The 17,347-nt window shown below is 39.2% G+C and overlaps 1 protein-coding gene across 1 annotated transcript in view; it reads right to left on the bottom strand.

Moving 5' to 3' along the window:
* The window catches only part of LOC148118756 (contactin-associated protein like 5-1-like), a 918,003-nt gene that overhangs the window by 411,431 nt on the left and 489,225 nt on the right, over window positions 1-17,347 (bottom strand). The window contains exon 8 of the mRNA XM_087899418.1: window positions 2,910-3,174. Coding sequence (XP_087755544.1) covers window positions 2,910-3,174 — 265 coding nt within the window. The remainder of the gene's footprint in view (window positions 1-2,909; window positions 3,175-17,347) is intronic.

Genomic DNA, 17,347 nt, shown 5'->3' with positions numbered 1-17,347 from the left:
AGGACCTTGGACTTCCCACAGGGCAGGTAACCCTGACTGCTCTTAGGACTAGAAAGGGAAGGGGAGGTGAGGAGGGGGAGGAAAAAGGGAGGCGGGGAGGAGGTGGAAATTTTTAATAAAAAAAAAGTCAAAAGAGTAAAACAACATAAAAATAAATAAATAAATAAATAAAGCAGGTGCCCTTCATCATCCTCTGACCTCTGTGTACGTATACATGGTGTATGTGCACATGTAACGCCTGAGCATACAAACATGCCCAGATGCATACACACATGTATGCATACATGTATACACACACACACACACACACAGTGAAGGTTACTGAGAAAATTGCCATTTATTCACATACTATTTTCCTCTCTCATGAAGTCCATAAGATCTCATATATTTTAAAAGTAAATTTGGTTAGAAATTTAATGGAAGATCGATAGTGCTCATTTTGGCTTTTTTAGTCATCTCACTCTTTCCAGGTGGAAAAATGTGAGAACAAATAAATTTTTAGTTCATTTGAAAGACACATTAAGAGATTCAATTCTTTCCACAGTGTAGGAAAACCTCCTGGAGAAAGACTCGTAGGCTGATCTTCTGACACAGCTGTGCCTTTTAAGCTCTCATTTAAATTCCTTCCACTTGATCCAGCATGTGGGAGACACATGTTAAATAATATAATTCCTCTTCTCGCTTATGACTGGGTAATGCAGAAACTCCGATCAGCCCTTCTCTCAGCCAAAGGTGCGTGTTAATAGTAGAAGCATTCCTGGGTTCTTAGAGGACCCACCACTGGGGCCGGTACCATAGTGAAACTGCATTTGGGAACCAAGGCCTACAAATCTCTGTATTCAAACATCTTATCAATCAGCCAGAGACAGCTCAGTGCCAGCTCACATTTTTATTCTCCATATAAGGAGGATCATGGTTTAAATTTTATGACAGTGAACATGAAAAATATTATTACTCAAAGTGAAGAACTCACTGCTATTAGCAGAAATCTAATAAATATTAGAAAAGTCCTCTGACTGAGGATTTACTCACAACTTTTACAACCCCATGGGATGAGGCCCTTCACTCAGTATGGAGGAAATGGATATTTATTAATCAGCTTCCCAATGCTGCACTAAGTGTTTCAGGTACTTCTTTCTCGTTAATGGCTGCTATAGTCTTAAAAAGTCACTTTTATGGTTGTGCATGTGTGTGTTTGTGAGGGAATGGTGCACATGCACACACAAGAAAACCAGAAGACAGCCTTAGGTGCCACCCTAAGGAACACAATCTACTTCCTCTGAGACAAGGTCCCTCACTGGCCTGGCACTCACTACTTAAGCTAAACTAGCTGCCAAGCAAGGTAGGAATCCACCTGTCCTCAACCACCGCAGACTGGGATTACAGGGTATGCCACCTTGGCCAGCTTTTTATGGTGTCTTTGGATCAAAGTATGGTCTCTATGCTTCAAATATAAACACTCTTCTGACCGAGCCATCTCTGCAGCCTGAAAAGCAGAATGAATGCACTCGAGTGAGCAAGAGCTGCCCTTGTTTCTTGGCATACAGTGAATGGAGTGATAGGTTGCCATGATCAAAATTAGGTTACAGAAAGACTATTGCTTCTGTTTTGGGTGTTGTCACTGTTATTATTGATTGACAGTTTAACAGAATGTAGAATAACTCAGGGCATGTCTGTAAGAGAGTTTCTACACTGTGTTAATTGAGATGGGAAGCCCCACCCTCAGTGTGGGAGGCACCATTCCACTGACTGAAGTCTTACATTGAATAAAATAAAGAAAGTGAGCTAAGCATTCATATCCCTCTGTTTCCACACTACAGATTCAATGTGCCCAACCAGCTGCCTCAGGGTCCTGGCATCAGGACTATGCTCTCAAGCTATGAGCTGAAAAAGATTCTTCACTCATGAAGTTGAGGTGAGAGACGCTGTCTCAAGAGAATAAGGTGGGTAGCCCTAGAGTAGGACATGAAATGACCTTCTGTCACCCTGCCCTGCCTTCCATACATGAGGCTTTCCCATGACCTGACAAGACTGTGACTATTGTATCATATTATTAATATTTAACTTAATTTTATCTAGTCTATTTTGGTAATAAAATTTATAGACCAATAGATGGTCTATAGTCCAATGGGAGAATGGCATCTAAACAGAGAATAATACATTGTAGTGAAATCTGTGGTGCCTGATGGTTCACAGCACAGCAACAGGGTCTGTTGACCGATCCAGGTGCCTCAGCCAAGGACACAAAAGGCAGAGAGAGAGAGAGAGAGAAAGAGAGAGAGAGAGAGAGAGAGAGATGGGGTGGGGGAACGACTGTGTTTCCCAGACTTCAGCCAGCTTCTGACCATTTAGAAAGTTTCATCATATCCTGAGGCCACACATAACAGTATATACTTAATGTCTTCAAAATGTATTTAAGAAATGCAATTATTAAAGTTCACTAATAAATATGAAATAAAACATAGGTACTGTTTTATTTCATTTATGTATTTATTTATTCAGAATTTATTCAGAATTCCAAAGATCTTTGGGGAGACATGGAAGGTAGATATATTCTAACCAAATTTTCAGATCTATTATTTTGAACATGTGGTTCTGGAGACAGTTAGGCACCCCTTCATTTGCTAATGTATAAAGTTTGAAAGACACCCCTTTCCTGGAGTGACCATGGTAAAGATGACACACAGTGTGAGAAATCACGGCACAGGACTAAGCAGGCCACTCCCTTGGTGGTACAGAGTGTGCTAAATCCTTCCGGGTGGGAAATCTCACTTCCACTTTTCTGAAGGGGGAATGTGAAGATGAAATGGAAAGGGAAGAAAGAAGGAGGAAAAGATAAAGAAAGTAAGAAAGAAAAGGAAGGGAATGGAGAGAAGGATCAATTAAAAGGAAGTCTGCAATGACTGTACCTGTAAGGATTTCAGCTCCATGTCCTGCTGCTGTCTTAATCAGGAGCCTCAGAGTCCCCCCCTCCAGAGTGAGCATCAGGGTCCCTGAGCCTTCAGACAGCTCTGTGGATAGAAGCAGGCCATCCCTGTTCCACGTTCGAAACTGGAAGCTCACTGACAGTCCGTCCATCTGGGGGGTGCCAGGCAGCAGCAGGCAGCTGCTTCTGGAGCTGACGAACGTGATGGGGACGAGCTGTGGTTCTGAGCAGGAAAACGTGACATTGCCCTGAAAAACAATAAAAAAGCCGACATAGAAAAGCCACTTTTATTCCACAATCTGACAGTCGGTATAAACAACCACTCAGCGCTGACCTTGATTTTAGGATCATTCCACATTCAGCTTCATGATCCCAAAGGAAAAATATGCTATTTTGACTCAGACAGACTCAGAAGATTGCTTCTTGTTCATGTTTTAAGATTCCAGTGCTATCTGTGAAGGAAGCCTGAGATTTCAAGAAAAGAGAGTGGAAAGAGTCTTCTATATTCAAAAAATATAAAAATAATTGCATTAACATCCCGAGAAAAACCATATGGTGAGTCAACCATTTAACAAACTCTGGAATCACACTGAAAGAAATTCACATAGGATAATACTGCTATAAAGAGGAATATGATTAAAAGCAAAATTGATCCTGGCTCCCAAGGAAGAATGACATGAAAAGAAAAAGAGAGATGAAAGATTTTTTTAAACAAATAATGCTTTCATGAAAATGAGGTGGGCAAGGAGAAGGAGGAGTGTGCTGTGACTGCAATTGTCTGTGAAGATCACACGGGAAAACCTTTGGGGAATTAGTAAAATGGAGTTGCTGGTGATCAACGGAGAAATTCAAGGAGCCAGAAGGGACAGCAAATCCCAAGGACCGAAGACAGGAGCAGGGAACAACGCTAAGGTGATGCCGGCTGGATTTTAAAGTCTGTAAGAATATTTGCAGTTACACAGAGTAAGGACTGCAGAAGAGAGTTGAACCTGGGAAATATTAAGAATGTATTAATTGAGGATTTTGCTGAATCCTTATCGAGCATGCCCAAAGCCCCTAGTAAATCTCCACCAGTTTATGACCTAGGCACAGTGCTGTGCACCTATAATCTCTGTGCTCAGGAGGTGGAGGCAGGAGAATCAAAGTTCAGTTTCACCCAAGGCTACTTAGTGAGACTGAGGACAGCCTGACTACATGAGACAAAAATGAAACAAACAAAACAAAAGAACCAGTTTTTAACTAAAGTAGAGAAAGAAAAAAACAGATTACTATTTTCATGGACCCTTGTATATCCAAGTCCACAGAATAAGTTCCAGTTTAGGAAGTTACGATGAATTAAAGAATGAATTTCTGTGCTCAACCCCAAATATTGACTGTTTATCTAAAAAAGTAGAGAAGAAAGCCTGGACTACTATTTGAATAGTGGAAAAGGGTTCTTTTGGGAAAGCCATTTGCTGTCTGGTTAACACACTCTACATCCAAACATGTCATAGCTTCATTCACACTACACATCTCCCTTAGGCGCCAGAACTAATCTCCACAGAAATGAGTGACCGTCTGCTAATGTCATTGTAAAGTGTCACATCGCATCCCCTGCAGATGTGTCCTTCCAAAGCCATTGAACTGCAGTTTTTGCATGATAAGGTGCAATTTTTCTAAGCTTTCTGTGATGTGGGAAGTCCCTCTGTATATGTGTTGCTTTTTTTATTTAATGAATAAAGAAGTTTGATTGGCCTGTGATAGGTCAGAGTAGAACTAGGAGGGGAAAATTTAACTGAATGCTGGGAGAAAGAAGGCAGAGTCAGGAGACGCCACGTAGCCACCAGAAGGAAAAGACATGAGCTGCTTACTGGAACCTTGCCAGTAAGCCACAGGCCTTGTGATAAAATATAAAATAATGTAAGTGGGTTAATTCTGGATGTAAGAGCTAGATAGCTATACACCTAAGCTATTGACAAAACAGTATTGCAAACAATATGGCTTTTGTGTGATTACTTAGGGGCTGAGCAGCCAGAAACAAACAAGCAGCCTCTTAGTATATGTCTCCCCAAGCCAACACCATTGTGGAAACCAGAAAGAGCTCCTCAGGGGAGAATGCTATCTGGAGCAGCTGCCTGAAATTAATTTCCACCCAGGGTCCATGTGTCAGAAGGAGATACTTAGTGAAGATCAGGAATTCAGCAGTCTAGGCCACAACAATACTTTCCAGGAAAAACATTCCCAGGCCTTGGTTTCAGTAAGTAAGTTATTTGCTGTGCAAAAATGCCAAACTGAGTTCAGACCCTCAGAACCCAAATAAAAACCCATATGTGACAATGTGCATTTGTAATCCCAGAACAAGGAGGTGGATGCAGGTGTGTTCTGGATGTTTGCTGACTAGACAATCAATTTACCAAATAGTTTACCCCAGCAGACCTCTTCCCCCACTCAGTGCTCCCCAATACACACCTACTTCCTCACCACCGTATCTCACCACCCAACTTGCCCAGAGATTACTGCTGTATCGAAAACCAAGCTACCACCCAGAAATCCAGTCCTCAACTTGAACAGACACTCCATACTGGATCACAGATCATGCCAGCTGCCAGAAATACAGACCACAAAGACCAGAAGACCAAAGAGGAAACCAAAACCAAGGAGCAAAACACCCATTTAGTAAAAAACAAACTCAAAAAATCAGCACATAGACATACAATCATCCTATACTCATATACCTAAGTGCTGGTTTAAGAACATCCAGAGCAATATGGTACCATCACAACATAGGTATCTTAAGACATCAAGACCTGAATATGCCAAAGCAGCTGTAAAACAAGACAATGCCCTTAAAAATACCTTTATTAACATAATAGAGTCCGTTAAAAGAAGAAATAAAAAAATTCTTTAAAGAAATTGAGGAAAGGCAGGCATGGGAGTACATGCCTTTATTTTCAACACTCCTGAGGCAGAGGCAGGTGCAGCTCTGTGAATTTTAAGCCAGCCTGGTTCACAAAGAGAGTTACAAGATAGCATGGGTTCTGTTACACAGAGAAACCCTGTCTTGAGAAATCAAGAAAGAAAATCAATAAATCTCTTACAGAATACCAAGAAAGTCAAAAAGTAAAAAGAAAAAGAAAAAAAAGTTAAGGCAACAGTTCAAGATCTGAAAGTGAAAATAAAAGCAAAAATAAAAAATAAAAACCACATACTGAATGAATAATGGTACTGAAAAGTCAAGGTAAGTGAGCAGGAATTGCAGACTTCTTCAACAGAGATGGAAGAGAACATAGAAAATCACAGGAATTGAAGATACTTTAGAAGAAATAGATTCATTGGTCAAAAATTCTTAACACAAAATATCTAGGAAATTTTGGGCCCTATGCAAAGACAAAGCCTATAAATAGGAATAGAAGAAAAATTCAAGCTCAAAAATCTAGAAAATATATTTAATGAAATCATAGATGATTTTCTTAACATAAAGCAGGATACATATATAAAGGTAAAAAAAGGTATAGAATACTAAATAGATTATCACCAGAAAAGAAAATCCATGTGCCACATAGTAATCAAAACACTAATCATACAGAACAAAGAAGCAATATTAAAAGCTGCAAGGGAAAAAAGGTCAAATAACATAAAAGCAGACTTAATAAAAATACACCCAACTTTTCAATGGAGACTCTTAAAGCCAGAAAGGTCCGGCCAGATGTCTTGCAGACTACAAGAGACTACAGATGAAAGCCCAGAGAGCTATACCCAGCAAAAAAAAATTAATCCCCATAGATGAAAACAAGATATTTCATGACAAAGTCAAATTTGAATAATATATCCATAAATCCATTCCTACATAAGGCACTAGAAGAAAAACTCCAACCCAAGGATGTTAACTACTTCCATGAAAGCAAAAGAAATAGATAATACCATACTAACAAAAGCCAAAGAAGGGAAACACACACACACACACGCACACACACACACACTACCTCTACCATCAACAGCAACAAAATAACAGGAATTCACAATCACTGGTCTTTAATATCTCTCAATATATCCACTCAATTTCTCTAAACAAAAGACATATGCTAAGGGAATGGCTATGAAAACTTGATACATCATTTTGTGGCATATTCAAACACACTTCAACATCAATGATAGATAGTGTCTCTGAGTAAAGGTTTAGAAAAAGATTTTGCAAGCAAATGGACCCCAAAAGCAAGCCGGTACAGCTTTTCTAATATCTAACAAAATAAACTTTAAATCAGAATTATTCAAAAGAGTTGTAAATGGATACTTCATTCTCATCAAAGGCAAAATCCATCAAGATGATGTCTAAATTCTGAGCATCTATGCCCCAAGCACAATGTCACCCCTATTTGTTAAAAAAATTAGGGCAGGGCGGTAGTGGCACATGCCTTTAATTCCAGCACTTGGGAGACAGAGGCTGGCAGATTTCTGTGAGTTAGAGGCCAATCTGGTCTATGAGAGCTAGTTCCAGGACAGGCTCCAAAACTACAGAGAAACCCTGCCTTGAAAAAAAACAATAAAAAATAAGAATTACTAAATCATAAATCAGACATCAAACTACACACATTAATACTGGGAGACTTCAACACTCCACTCTCACCAATGGACAAGCCATTTAGACAAAACTAAACAGAGAAACAATGGTGCTAACAGATGTTATGAATTGAGTTGACCTTACAGAAATCTACAAATATTTCACCCAAACACAAAAGAATATAGCTTCTTCTTAATGACTTAAGCAAGATTCTCCAAAATTGACCATATACCTGGTCACAAACTCTCTCTCTCTCTCTCTCTCTCTCTCTCTCTCTCTCTCTCTCTCTCTCTCTCTCTCTTTCAACAAATGAAGGAAAATTGAAATAACCTCCTGTATACTTTCAGTCTATGGATTAAAGCTAGATTTTAAAAATAGCAAAAACAACAGAAAGCCTAAAAACTCATGATCAACTCCTACAGAATGACAATTAAGTCAAAGCAGAAATAAGAAAGCAATTAAAGACTTCCTAGATAACAATGAAAATGAACACAAAGCATACCCAAACTTGTAGGAAAAAGTGAAAGCTCTGCTAAGAAGAACGTTCATAGTACTAAGTGCCTACATAAAGAAATTGTAGGGATCTCATACTAGAAACATTAGAGCACAGCTAAAAATCTGAAATAAAAAAAAAAAACAAGCATACCCAAGAGAGGTAGATGGTAGCAAATAATCAAACAGAGCTGAAATCAATAAATTAGAAACAGGGAGAACAACACTAAGAATCATTGAAACAAAAGTTGATTCTTTGAGAAAATCAACAAGCTAGACAAACCCTCATCCAAGCTAACCAAAAAGTCAAAAGAGACTATCCAAATCATAAAATAAGGAAAACATAACAACAGACATGAAGAAAATCCAAAGAATCATGAGATCATACTTCAAAAACCTGTACTTCACAAAATTAAAAAAGATACTACTTACCAAAGTTAAGTCCAGATCAAATAAACAATTCAAATAGACCAATGACCCCTAAGTAAAGAGAAGCATTATTAAAAGTCTCCCAACCAAAAAGAAAAAGAAAGAAAAGTCTAGAGCCACACAGACTTAGAGCATAATTCCACCAGATATTTAAAGAAAATGTAATATCTACATTCAAATTATTCCCCAAAATAGAAAAATAAGAAAAACAGCCAAATTTATTTTATGAGGCCACTGTCACTGTAATACCCAAACCACCCAAACATTCAAAAAAAGGCAATTACAGACCAATTTCCATGAACATAGATGCAAAAATACTCAATAAAGTGTATGCAACCCAAATGCAAGAATACATCAAAATGATCAGCCACTATGAGCAAGTAAGCTTCACCCCATAGATGGTAGGGATGGTTCAAATCTGTCAATGTAATCCACCATATAAAAAAATCTATAAGAAATAAAAAGCACATAGTCATCTTATTAGCTACTGGAAAAGACTTTGACATAAGCCAGTACCCCTTCATGATAAAAGCATTAGAAAAATCAAGGAAACAAGGGACACAGATAAATAGAATAAAGGCAATTTGCAGCAAGTTTGCAACCTATATCAATTAAATTCAGAGCAATTCCATTAAAACCAGTAACAAGATAATGCTGTCCATTTTCTCTGCATCTATTCAATATAGTACTTGAATTTCTAGCTAGAGCAAAGAGGCTCTAGGAGATCAATGGATACAAATTGAAAAGGAAGAAGCCAAAATATCGTTATTTGCAGATAATACAATAGTAATCATAAGGGAACTCATAAATTCTCTCTAGGAACTCCTACAGCTGATAAACACCTTCAACAAAGTTCCTGGATAGAAGATTAACTAAAAAAAAATCAATTGGTCAATTATATTCAAAGCAGCTTTATTTATAACAGCAAGGAACTGGAAATGGCTAGATGTCTTCCAACTGAAGAATGAATAAAGAAAATGTGGTACATTTTCACAATGGAATATTACTCAGCTAATAAAAACAATGACATCATGAAATTTCCTGAAAAGAGGATAGAATTTGAAGAAGCCACCCTGAGTGAGGTAACCCAGACCTAGAAATGCAAATGGGATGTACTTACTTATATGTGGATACGGGCTATAAATTAAAAGATTCTACCATCCACAAACCCATAAAGGCTAAGTAACAAGGACAACTTAAAGGGGGAAAGCAAGGATCTCCGTGGGAAGAAGAAATGGAATGAATTTGATTGTTGGACTGGGGATGGGTGGGGATGGGAACAGGAGGGTTCCAGTGACGGGAAAAGGGGAGAAAATACTAGGAGAAATGACCAGAATTGGTGTGGAGGGTAGGTATTTGTGGGATGAGCTGAAAACATAGTGAAATGGAAACACCATGAAATCTACAAAGGTACCCTAGCAAACATTCCCAGTAATGGGGGACATGGAACCTGAAAAGGCCATCTTCTATAAATAGGCAAGGCCTCAAGTAGAGGGACTGGGACAATAATCCAGCCAGAAAACCTTTGACATACAGTTTGTCCTGACTGCAAAGTGCTCTTGCAGTCAATTCAGGCGGCTTGCAGAATTGTCATCAAAGAGACTAGAGGGACTTAATCCAGCACCTGATGTGAGAAGATACTAGTTCCACAACCAAACATTAGGTGGATTTAGGGGAGTCCTGAGGAGGGGAGACAGGAAGGATCAGAGGAACCAGAGGGGTCAGGGACACTGCAAAATATGAGCCACAAAATCAAGTGTCTGGGACTCATGGGGGTTCACAGAACCAGGGAAACTGGATAAGTCTGATCAAGGTCCTTTGCATATATGATGTGGTTGAGTGGCTGGGTGTTCTTGAGGGATTCCTAACAGAGGGAGCAGGGGCTATTTCTGACTCTTTTGCCTACTTGTGGAACCCATTTCTCCTCACTGTGTTGCCTCATTTAGCCTTGATGAGAAGGTATGTGTCAGCTTTTATTGTAGCTTGCTGTGTGGAGTTTGGTTGATATCTCTGGGAGGTCAGTTCTTTTTGAAGGGAGGAAGAGCAAGGTGGGTCTGGGGTAGAGGAGAGGTGGAGGGGAGAGACTGGGGGAATGGGAGGGAGGGAAAACTACAGTTGGATCAAAATGTAGTATAAAAGTGAAAAATAAAAATAATTAAACTAAAACAAAAAAAATTCCTTCACTCAGTGATTTTAAACCTTCCATTCAGTCCAATGTGAGTCCTGGGCTCTCTGGATACCCACCAGGGTAGCTAATTACAGATAACTGATACTCTCAGCAGGAACTCCATTTGCTTTACAGAATTACAGTACTTGCACATTCACCACTACACATGCCTGTTTATTAGTTACTTTTCTCTTTGCTGAGGATAAACTCCTGACAACAGCAGCTTAAAGAATGAAGAGTTTGTTCCAGCTTACAGTTCACGGGATTCCAGTTGATCAGTGCAGGAACACATGACATCAGGCATCTTCATTAAGGCTTCTATTGCTGTGAAGAGACACGATGACCACAGCAACTCTTATACAGGAAAACATTTAACTGGGACTGGTTTACAGTTTCAGAACTTTAGTGCATTAGCATCATGGCAGGATCCTCATAGCATAACGTGAGAGTATTCAAGCAGATATGGTGCTGGAGAAGTAGCTGAGAGTTCTAAATCTTGATCTTCCTGCAGGCAGCAGGAAGCAAACAGTATACCACAGTAGGCATAGCTTGAATATATTAGAACTCAGAGCATTCAAACACATGAGTCTATGTGGCAGCCTTTTTTTTTTTTTTAGAATATTCCACTCCCCGGCCCCCATAGTCTTATAGTTATAATATAATGCAAAATACATATAGTATAACTACAAAAGTCTCTGTAGTCTTTAACAGTCTCCTCTGTTTAAAAGCTCCTCTGAGATTCTTGCAAGCCTCTACAATGTATATAGATCATGCAGTTCTAACACACAACAACACAGTATATTTATTGCCTTTCCAAAATGGAGGAAAGGGAGCACTGCAAGGAAATACTGGACCAAAACAAGACTGAAAATCAGCTGGACAAACTTCAAACTCTGCATCTGCGTTCCTGGTGTCCAAACGCTCTTCAGATTTCCAATTCCTTTTGACTTTGTTGACTACAGCATACTTCTTTCTCTTGGTCTGGTTCCACTCTCTGTTACCAGTGTTCCTTGGCATGTACCCCACAGTTCTGGAATCTCCAACATTACGGGATCTCCAATTCAATCTAAGCTTCACCTTCATAGCTACACACAATATCTTCTCTAGGTCTCCATTCAGAGACACTGCTGACACATGTCTTTCTTCAGTAGCTTCCCTTAGTCATTGAGGGAGACTGCATAACCCCTTTCTTGTATTTTTGACTCTAAAGACCAAACCATGTGGCCAAAGCTGCCAATTACTGCTGCTTGCTGGGTCTACATCATGGTTTCCTCATTCAGTCACATCTTCACTTCAACAGCTTTCTATTTTCCATGATTTCCTTCAGTGCCAAAGCTTGGCTGACCTGAAACTGTATCTGTACATCAGACTGACCTCAAACTCAAGATCTCTGTCAACCTCTACTTTCTGAGTACTGGAATTATGGATGTGCCCCACCATGCTTGGGACTAACATGTTCTTTACTTCCTTTTCACAAGTTGAAAACATAGCTAAGTAAGGTGTTGTCCTGAGGTCACCACTTCCTTTATTTCATTTCTTGATCATTTATCGCCTTGAACACAGGATTTAGCTTCATTCTACTTCCTGGTCTCTCTTTCCTCCTAAAATTATACAATTTATATTTTTCCGTGTTCAGCTTGTTCCTTTTTTATTACAGATCTGCTTAAGAGTGACCATTAGTAACCATACAGCAGAGTCAATAATAAACTGCTTTGAGAATTCTGCTGCCAACAGAAGTAATTCAAAACTTTTCACTTTGGCCTCGGGAAGACTTTTAGACAAGGGCAAAAAGTAGTCACGATTTCTAGGTAACATTCTAAAATTCTTCTCTTGAGCCAAGCCCTCACAGTTCAAATTACCCTCAGCACCACTGTTTTCTGCTGTGGCACAATTTTCTTGTAAATTATAAAGATTTGCTACTCATATTGGCTTAATAAAACACTGATTGGCCAGTAACCAAGCAGAAGGTATAAGCAGGGAAACCAGACTAAGAGAATCGGGAAAAAGGAAAGGCAGAGATACTGTCATCGGCTAGACTCCAGAGAAAGCAAGATGAGAATGTCTCACTGAGAAAGGGCACCAAGCCACATGACTAAACATAGACAAGCATTATGGGCTAATTTAAGTTGTAAGAGCTAGTTAATAATAAGCCTGAGCTAAAAGACAAAATAGTTTATAATTAATATAACCCTCTGTGTGTTTCATTGGGTCTAAACAGCTGCAAATCTGGATGGAGCAAAAACTTTTGTTTATAAATGGCACACAAACATTTGACAAAAAATTCCACATAAATCATAAGGAAGATTTTTAAAAAAAGAATCTAGACAGATAAAATAAAACCAGTCAAGTGCAGCTTCTTGGTTACCATATTTTCTCTGGTAGGCTCTGTTTGTTGGCAGCAATCACAGGTGCGACTACTTTAAGGGAAGTTTCCTGATTCAGTGTTAGCAATAAAAACCTTGCAACTCTTTTAAGAGACTCTGCCATCATACACTTAAGTGGCATTTATGAAAGGCAGGCAGCATGCTTCTTGGTCGTGATATGAACCTAGACACTCCATAGAGTTGTGGCAACAAATTTGACTTCCACCAGTACCGTGGCCAGGAAACTAGACTCTCAAGAAACTAAAGAATGGGGTAGAATCAGTCGCCAAAGCAGCAGCTTTAATCCTAGCAATAACCCTTAGTAGACTAAAGACTCATGTGGTCAGAAAAAGATAAAGATACACAGTAAAGACAGATTCAGATGACAAAAAAACCTCTAAATGGCTTACAGTGTGTTTAAAAGTATGCATAGACTTAGGAGAAAAAATAAAAGGGATAGAGAAAGTTCTTTTTAAAAAAAAAAGAAATAATCAGGTGTGGTGGCACACACCTTTAATCCCAGCACTTGGGAGGCAAAGACAGGCAGATCTCTATATGTTCAAGTCTAGCCTGGTCTACTGAATTAGTTCCAGAACAACCAATGATACACAGAGAAATCCTTCTGGAAAACAAAAATTAAAAAATAAAAATAAAAGAAAGAGAGATGAAAAATAGTCACACAAAGATGGAGAATATACAGAGAATCTAAATACTGTATGCTGTTGTGTTGTCTTTGAATTGTTTGACTGCTAAAAGCTCCTAAAAGACATTGGATTATAAATATAACTGGATTAACCTAACCTACATATTTTGAAAATGCCTTGACTTCAAAATTTAATTCAAAAGATATGTTACTTTGTAGAAGAAGTCTTACTTTTGTTTCCACAGGAAATAAGAGTCTGTGGATTTATTCCTGGTTAAGAAAAATAATGGTGCGGGAGAATTATCTGTATTCTGTCAATCATATTTTAATAAAACGCTGATTGGCCAGGCAGGCAGTGTAGGCGGGAAAACCAGACAGGAAGTAGAGGCGATGCAATGAGAACAGGAGAATTCTGGGAAGCAGGGAGGTTCCTCTGCCATTCCTGTCCAGACCACCGAAGAGGCAACATGTAAGCTGTCACACTGAGAAAGGTACTGAGCCCATGTGGCTAACGTAGATAAGGATAATGGGGTAACATAAGTTATAAGAGCTAATAAGTAGCCTGACCTAATGGGCCAATCAGTTTATAACCTTATGGAGTCCTGTGTGTAATTTTCTTTGGGGCTTGTGGGCTGTGGGGTACTGGGCTGGACAGATACCCCAACAAGCCGGCCCCCTCATACTACAAAATAAGGTTTAATCAATGAGGATCTCCTGAAAATTTTCCAATAAAAATGAATGGCCCAGATGTTCCAATGTTTCAGAGAACCTCTGTTGTAGTTTCTTCTGGGTTATGCTTCCAGAATAGTTCAAGGCTGCTGATTGAGATGATCCAACCTCATAGAATACTATAGTCAGGACTTGACCACAAATTTTCTTTGGGTTCTCATAAGATTATCAGTGCTCCCATTCAGCAGGAGTAATCTAGAAAACTATGCCTATAGTCCCCAAAAATCAATTATGGATGTTTGTTTTTGTTTAATGTTTTGATTACAAGTTGTTATTGACAAAGGTCAGGAAAAAAGCTAAACATAGAAGATTGAATTCAGTGCCTTGCTTTGAAATAAAAAAGGGGGGGGGAACTGTGGATAATACTTTTGTACACTGCAAAGATTTGTCACTCATATTGGTTTAATAAAACACTGATTGGCCAGTAGCCAGGCAGGAAGTATAAGCAGGATAACCAGACTAAGAGAATTTTCGGAAGAGAAAAGGCAGAGACACAATCATCAGCCAGACACAGAGGAAACAAGATGAGAATGACTCATTGAGAAAAGGCACCAAACTATGTTTCTAAACAGACATGAGACTTAAGGGCTCATTTAAGTTTTAAGAGTTAGTTAATAATAATCCTGAGGTAATAGATTAAGCAATTTATAGTTAATACAAGCTTCTATGATTTTCTTTGGTACTGAATGGCTGAAGTACCAGACAGGACAGAAGCTTCTGTCTACTGTTTTCCATGTTCTTATTAATATGGCCTGTTAAGCCCAACTTAAATCATTGCATGGTTTTCCTAATCAGTAATTCTAAAATCCCATTCCTTTAAACAAAATCAAGGTCATGTCTATCACCACAATACCCCTGTCCCTGCTATCAATTTCAACCTTAGTTAGAGTTTCTATTTCTATGAAAAGACACCATGACCATTGCAAATCTTAAAAAGAAAAACATTTGTTTGGGACTACCTTACAGTTTCAGAGGTTTAGTTCATTATCATCATAGTGGCACCTGGTGACATGCAGGCAGTCATAGTGCTAGAGAAGAATTCCAGAGTTCTACATCTTGATCTACAGGTACCAGGGAGTGAACTGTATACTACCCTGGGTGTAACTTGAGCATATGAGAACTCAAAACCTGACCCCACCGTGATCTTTCAGCAATGTCACGCCTACACAAATGAGGCCAGACCTACTAATTATGCTACTCCCTAGAAGCCAAGCATTCACACATATGAATCAATGGGGGCCATATCTATCCTAACCACCACATCAAGGGAGGTAAACATGATGACAGAAGCTTGAGGCAGTTGCTATTATTGTAGTCATAGTTAGGAAGCAGAAAGAGATGAATGATGGTGCTCAGCTCACTCTCTTTTTTACTAAGCCCAATACCCAGTTCATGGCATGATATTGCCCACGTTCAGAGTGGGTCTTCCCATCTTAGGTAACCTATTCAAGATGATACTGTGTAGCATGCTTAGAAGCTTATATCTCAGGCAGATAAAGACCAATAGTGTTAACCACCATGTTGTCTCATTCTGCTCTATATTGTTAAAGCAAAAACTCTGATATAGAAGATAATTCCGTATTGCTGAGAATAGTAGGCACTTCTGGAACAGAGTCCAGAGGCCGCTCAGATGGAACTTAGCTAAAGCCCTTTCCTTACTACTAGGTTCCATAGAAAGTGCCACATAAGCTTCCAAAGAGGAGAAGAAACAAACAGTTCTATATAGCTATGACACCCATATACCATATCAACAACCAGCATGACATGATAGCCATAAGGGTGAGGCAGTGGTAGTCATATGTTGGTGGTGATAACCAACAAGTCTCTATTTGGATTTAAGAACAGATAAACAAGAGGGAAATCGTGCCTGGTACAGAAAGCCTGACCAGCTATCCAGGACTAGTGAACTTAAGGATCTTGGATAAGAACCTGCAACCAGATCCTTACTAAACTAGCAAAATCCCTAACCACGTTGTAAATATTTGTCTTCATTCCCACAGTTAAGTGCAGTTCTCATGCTACATCAATGAATTCTCTTTGTAAGAGACAGAGTCAAATGGAAAGTTATGGGGCCCAATCCCTATTAATAGCTGCAATATAATTCCCATAACTTGGGCACAGAGAACATTGTACAACAAGTGTCAGAATGGTTGTAAGGAGCCAGAAAACCAGAGAATTTCTGTGAGATTATTTCTCATAGAATTGTCAGAAACTATACCCATAAAGTTTCACCAGCGTGACTGCCCAAATACAAGGTGAAAAAAAAAGGACAGTAACAATGCACATACTAATGTGGACAGAGGAATGCCCAGGAGGCCTCAACTCTATACAAAAATTCAAGCATCTAGGGAATGCTGGAAATGGGAGAAATAATCTTACCCAAGGAGGAGCACAGTGATTGATTGGTTGTCCAATACCAAATGATCAGTCTCAAAAACATGCATACCAGTTTCTGCTTATTTTAAGTGGTGGGCAGATGGCATTACACACTGGCATGCAGCGCCCAAGTCAAACGTGCTGTAGTTACAGGTGACGGTGAGCTGCCTGATGTAGGTATAGGGAACTGACTTTGGTCCTCTACAGGAGAAGTGCATGTCCTTTGCTGAGCTGTGACCCTGAGTTGTGTTCCACAGTTATAGAGGACAGAACCTCCATATTTCAATTGTTATCTTGAATTCAGAGTTAGCTTTACTGTGGGCACATACAGTGGTATGGCTGCTCAGTAACTATGGGATGGGATCACCTTCCAAGGATATCTATAAGACCCCTGCTACGTCTGGTGAGAACAAAGTCACTTCTAAATCCCCCAGTGTACTATCCCTGGATTAATAATTCTCTTGCTCTAATGAAGAGTCTATAGCTGTACCTTTCTCTCAAACTTCCCTCTTTTCAACCCCCAAAGCTTTCCAGATATGTCCAACCAGCTGTCTTGGTGCTATGGACAGCTATAACTGAGACCCAACGCAGAATTATAAACTACTGAAAACTTGGAAACCTTATTTTACAATTTTATCAAGTGTTACTCAAGCAGGATACACTATAGGAAAACATGTCATGTTAT

This window comes from Myodes glareolus, chromosome 20, assembly GCF_982192425.1.
Source record: "Myodes glareolus chromosome 20, mMyoGla1.1, whole genome shotgun sequence".
Lineage (NCBI taxonomy): Eukaryota > Metazoa > Chordata > Mammalia > Rodentia > Cricetidae > Myodes > Myodes glareolus.
This window is presented reverse-complemented; position numbering and strand designations above follow the sequence as displayed.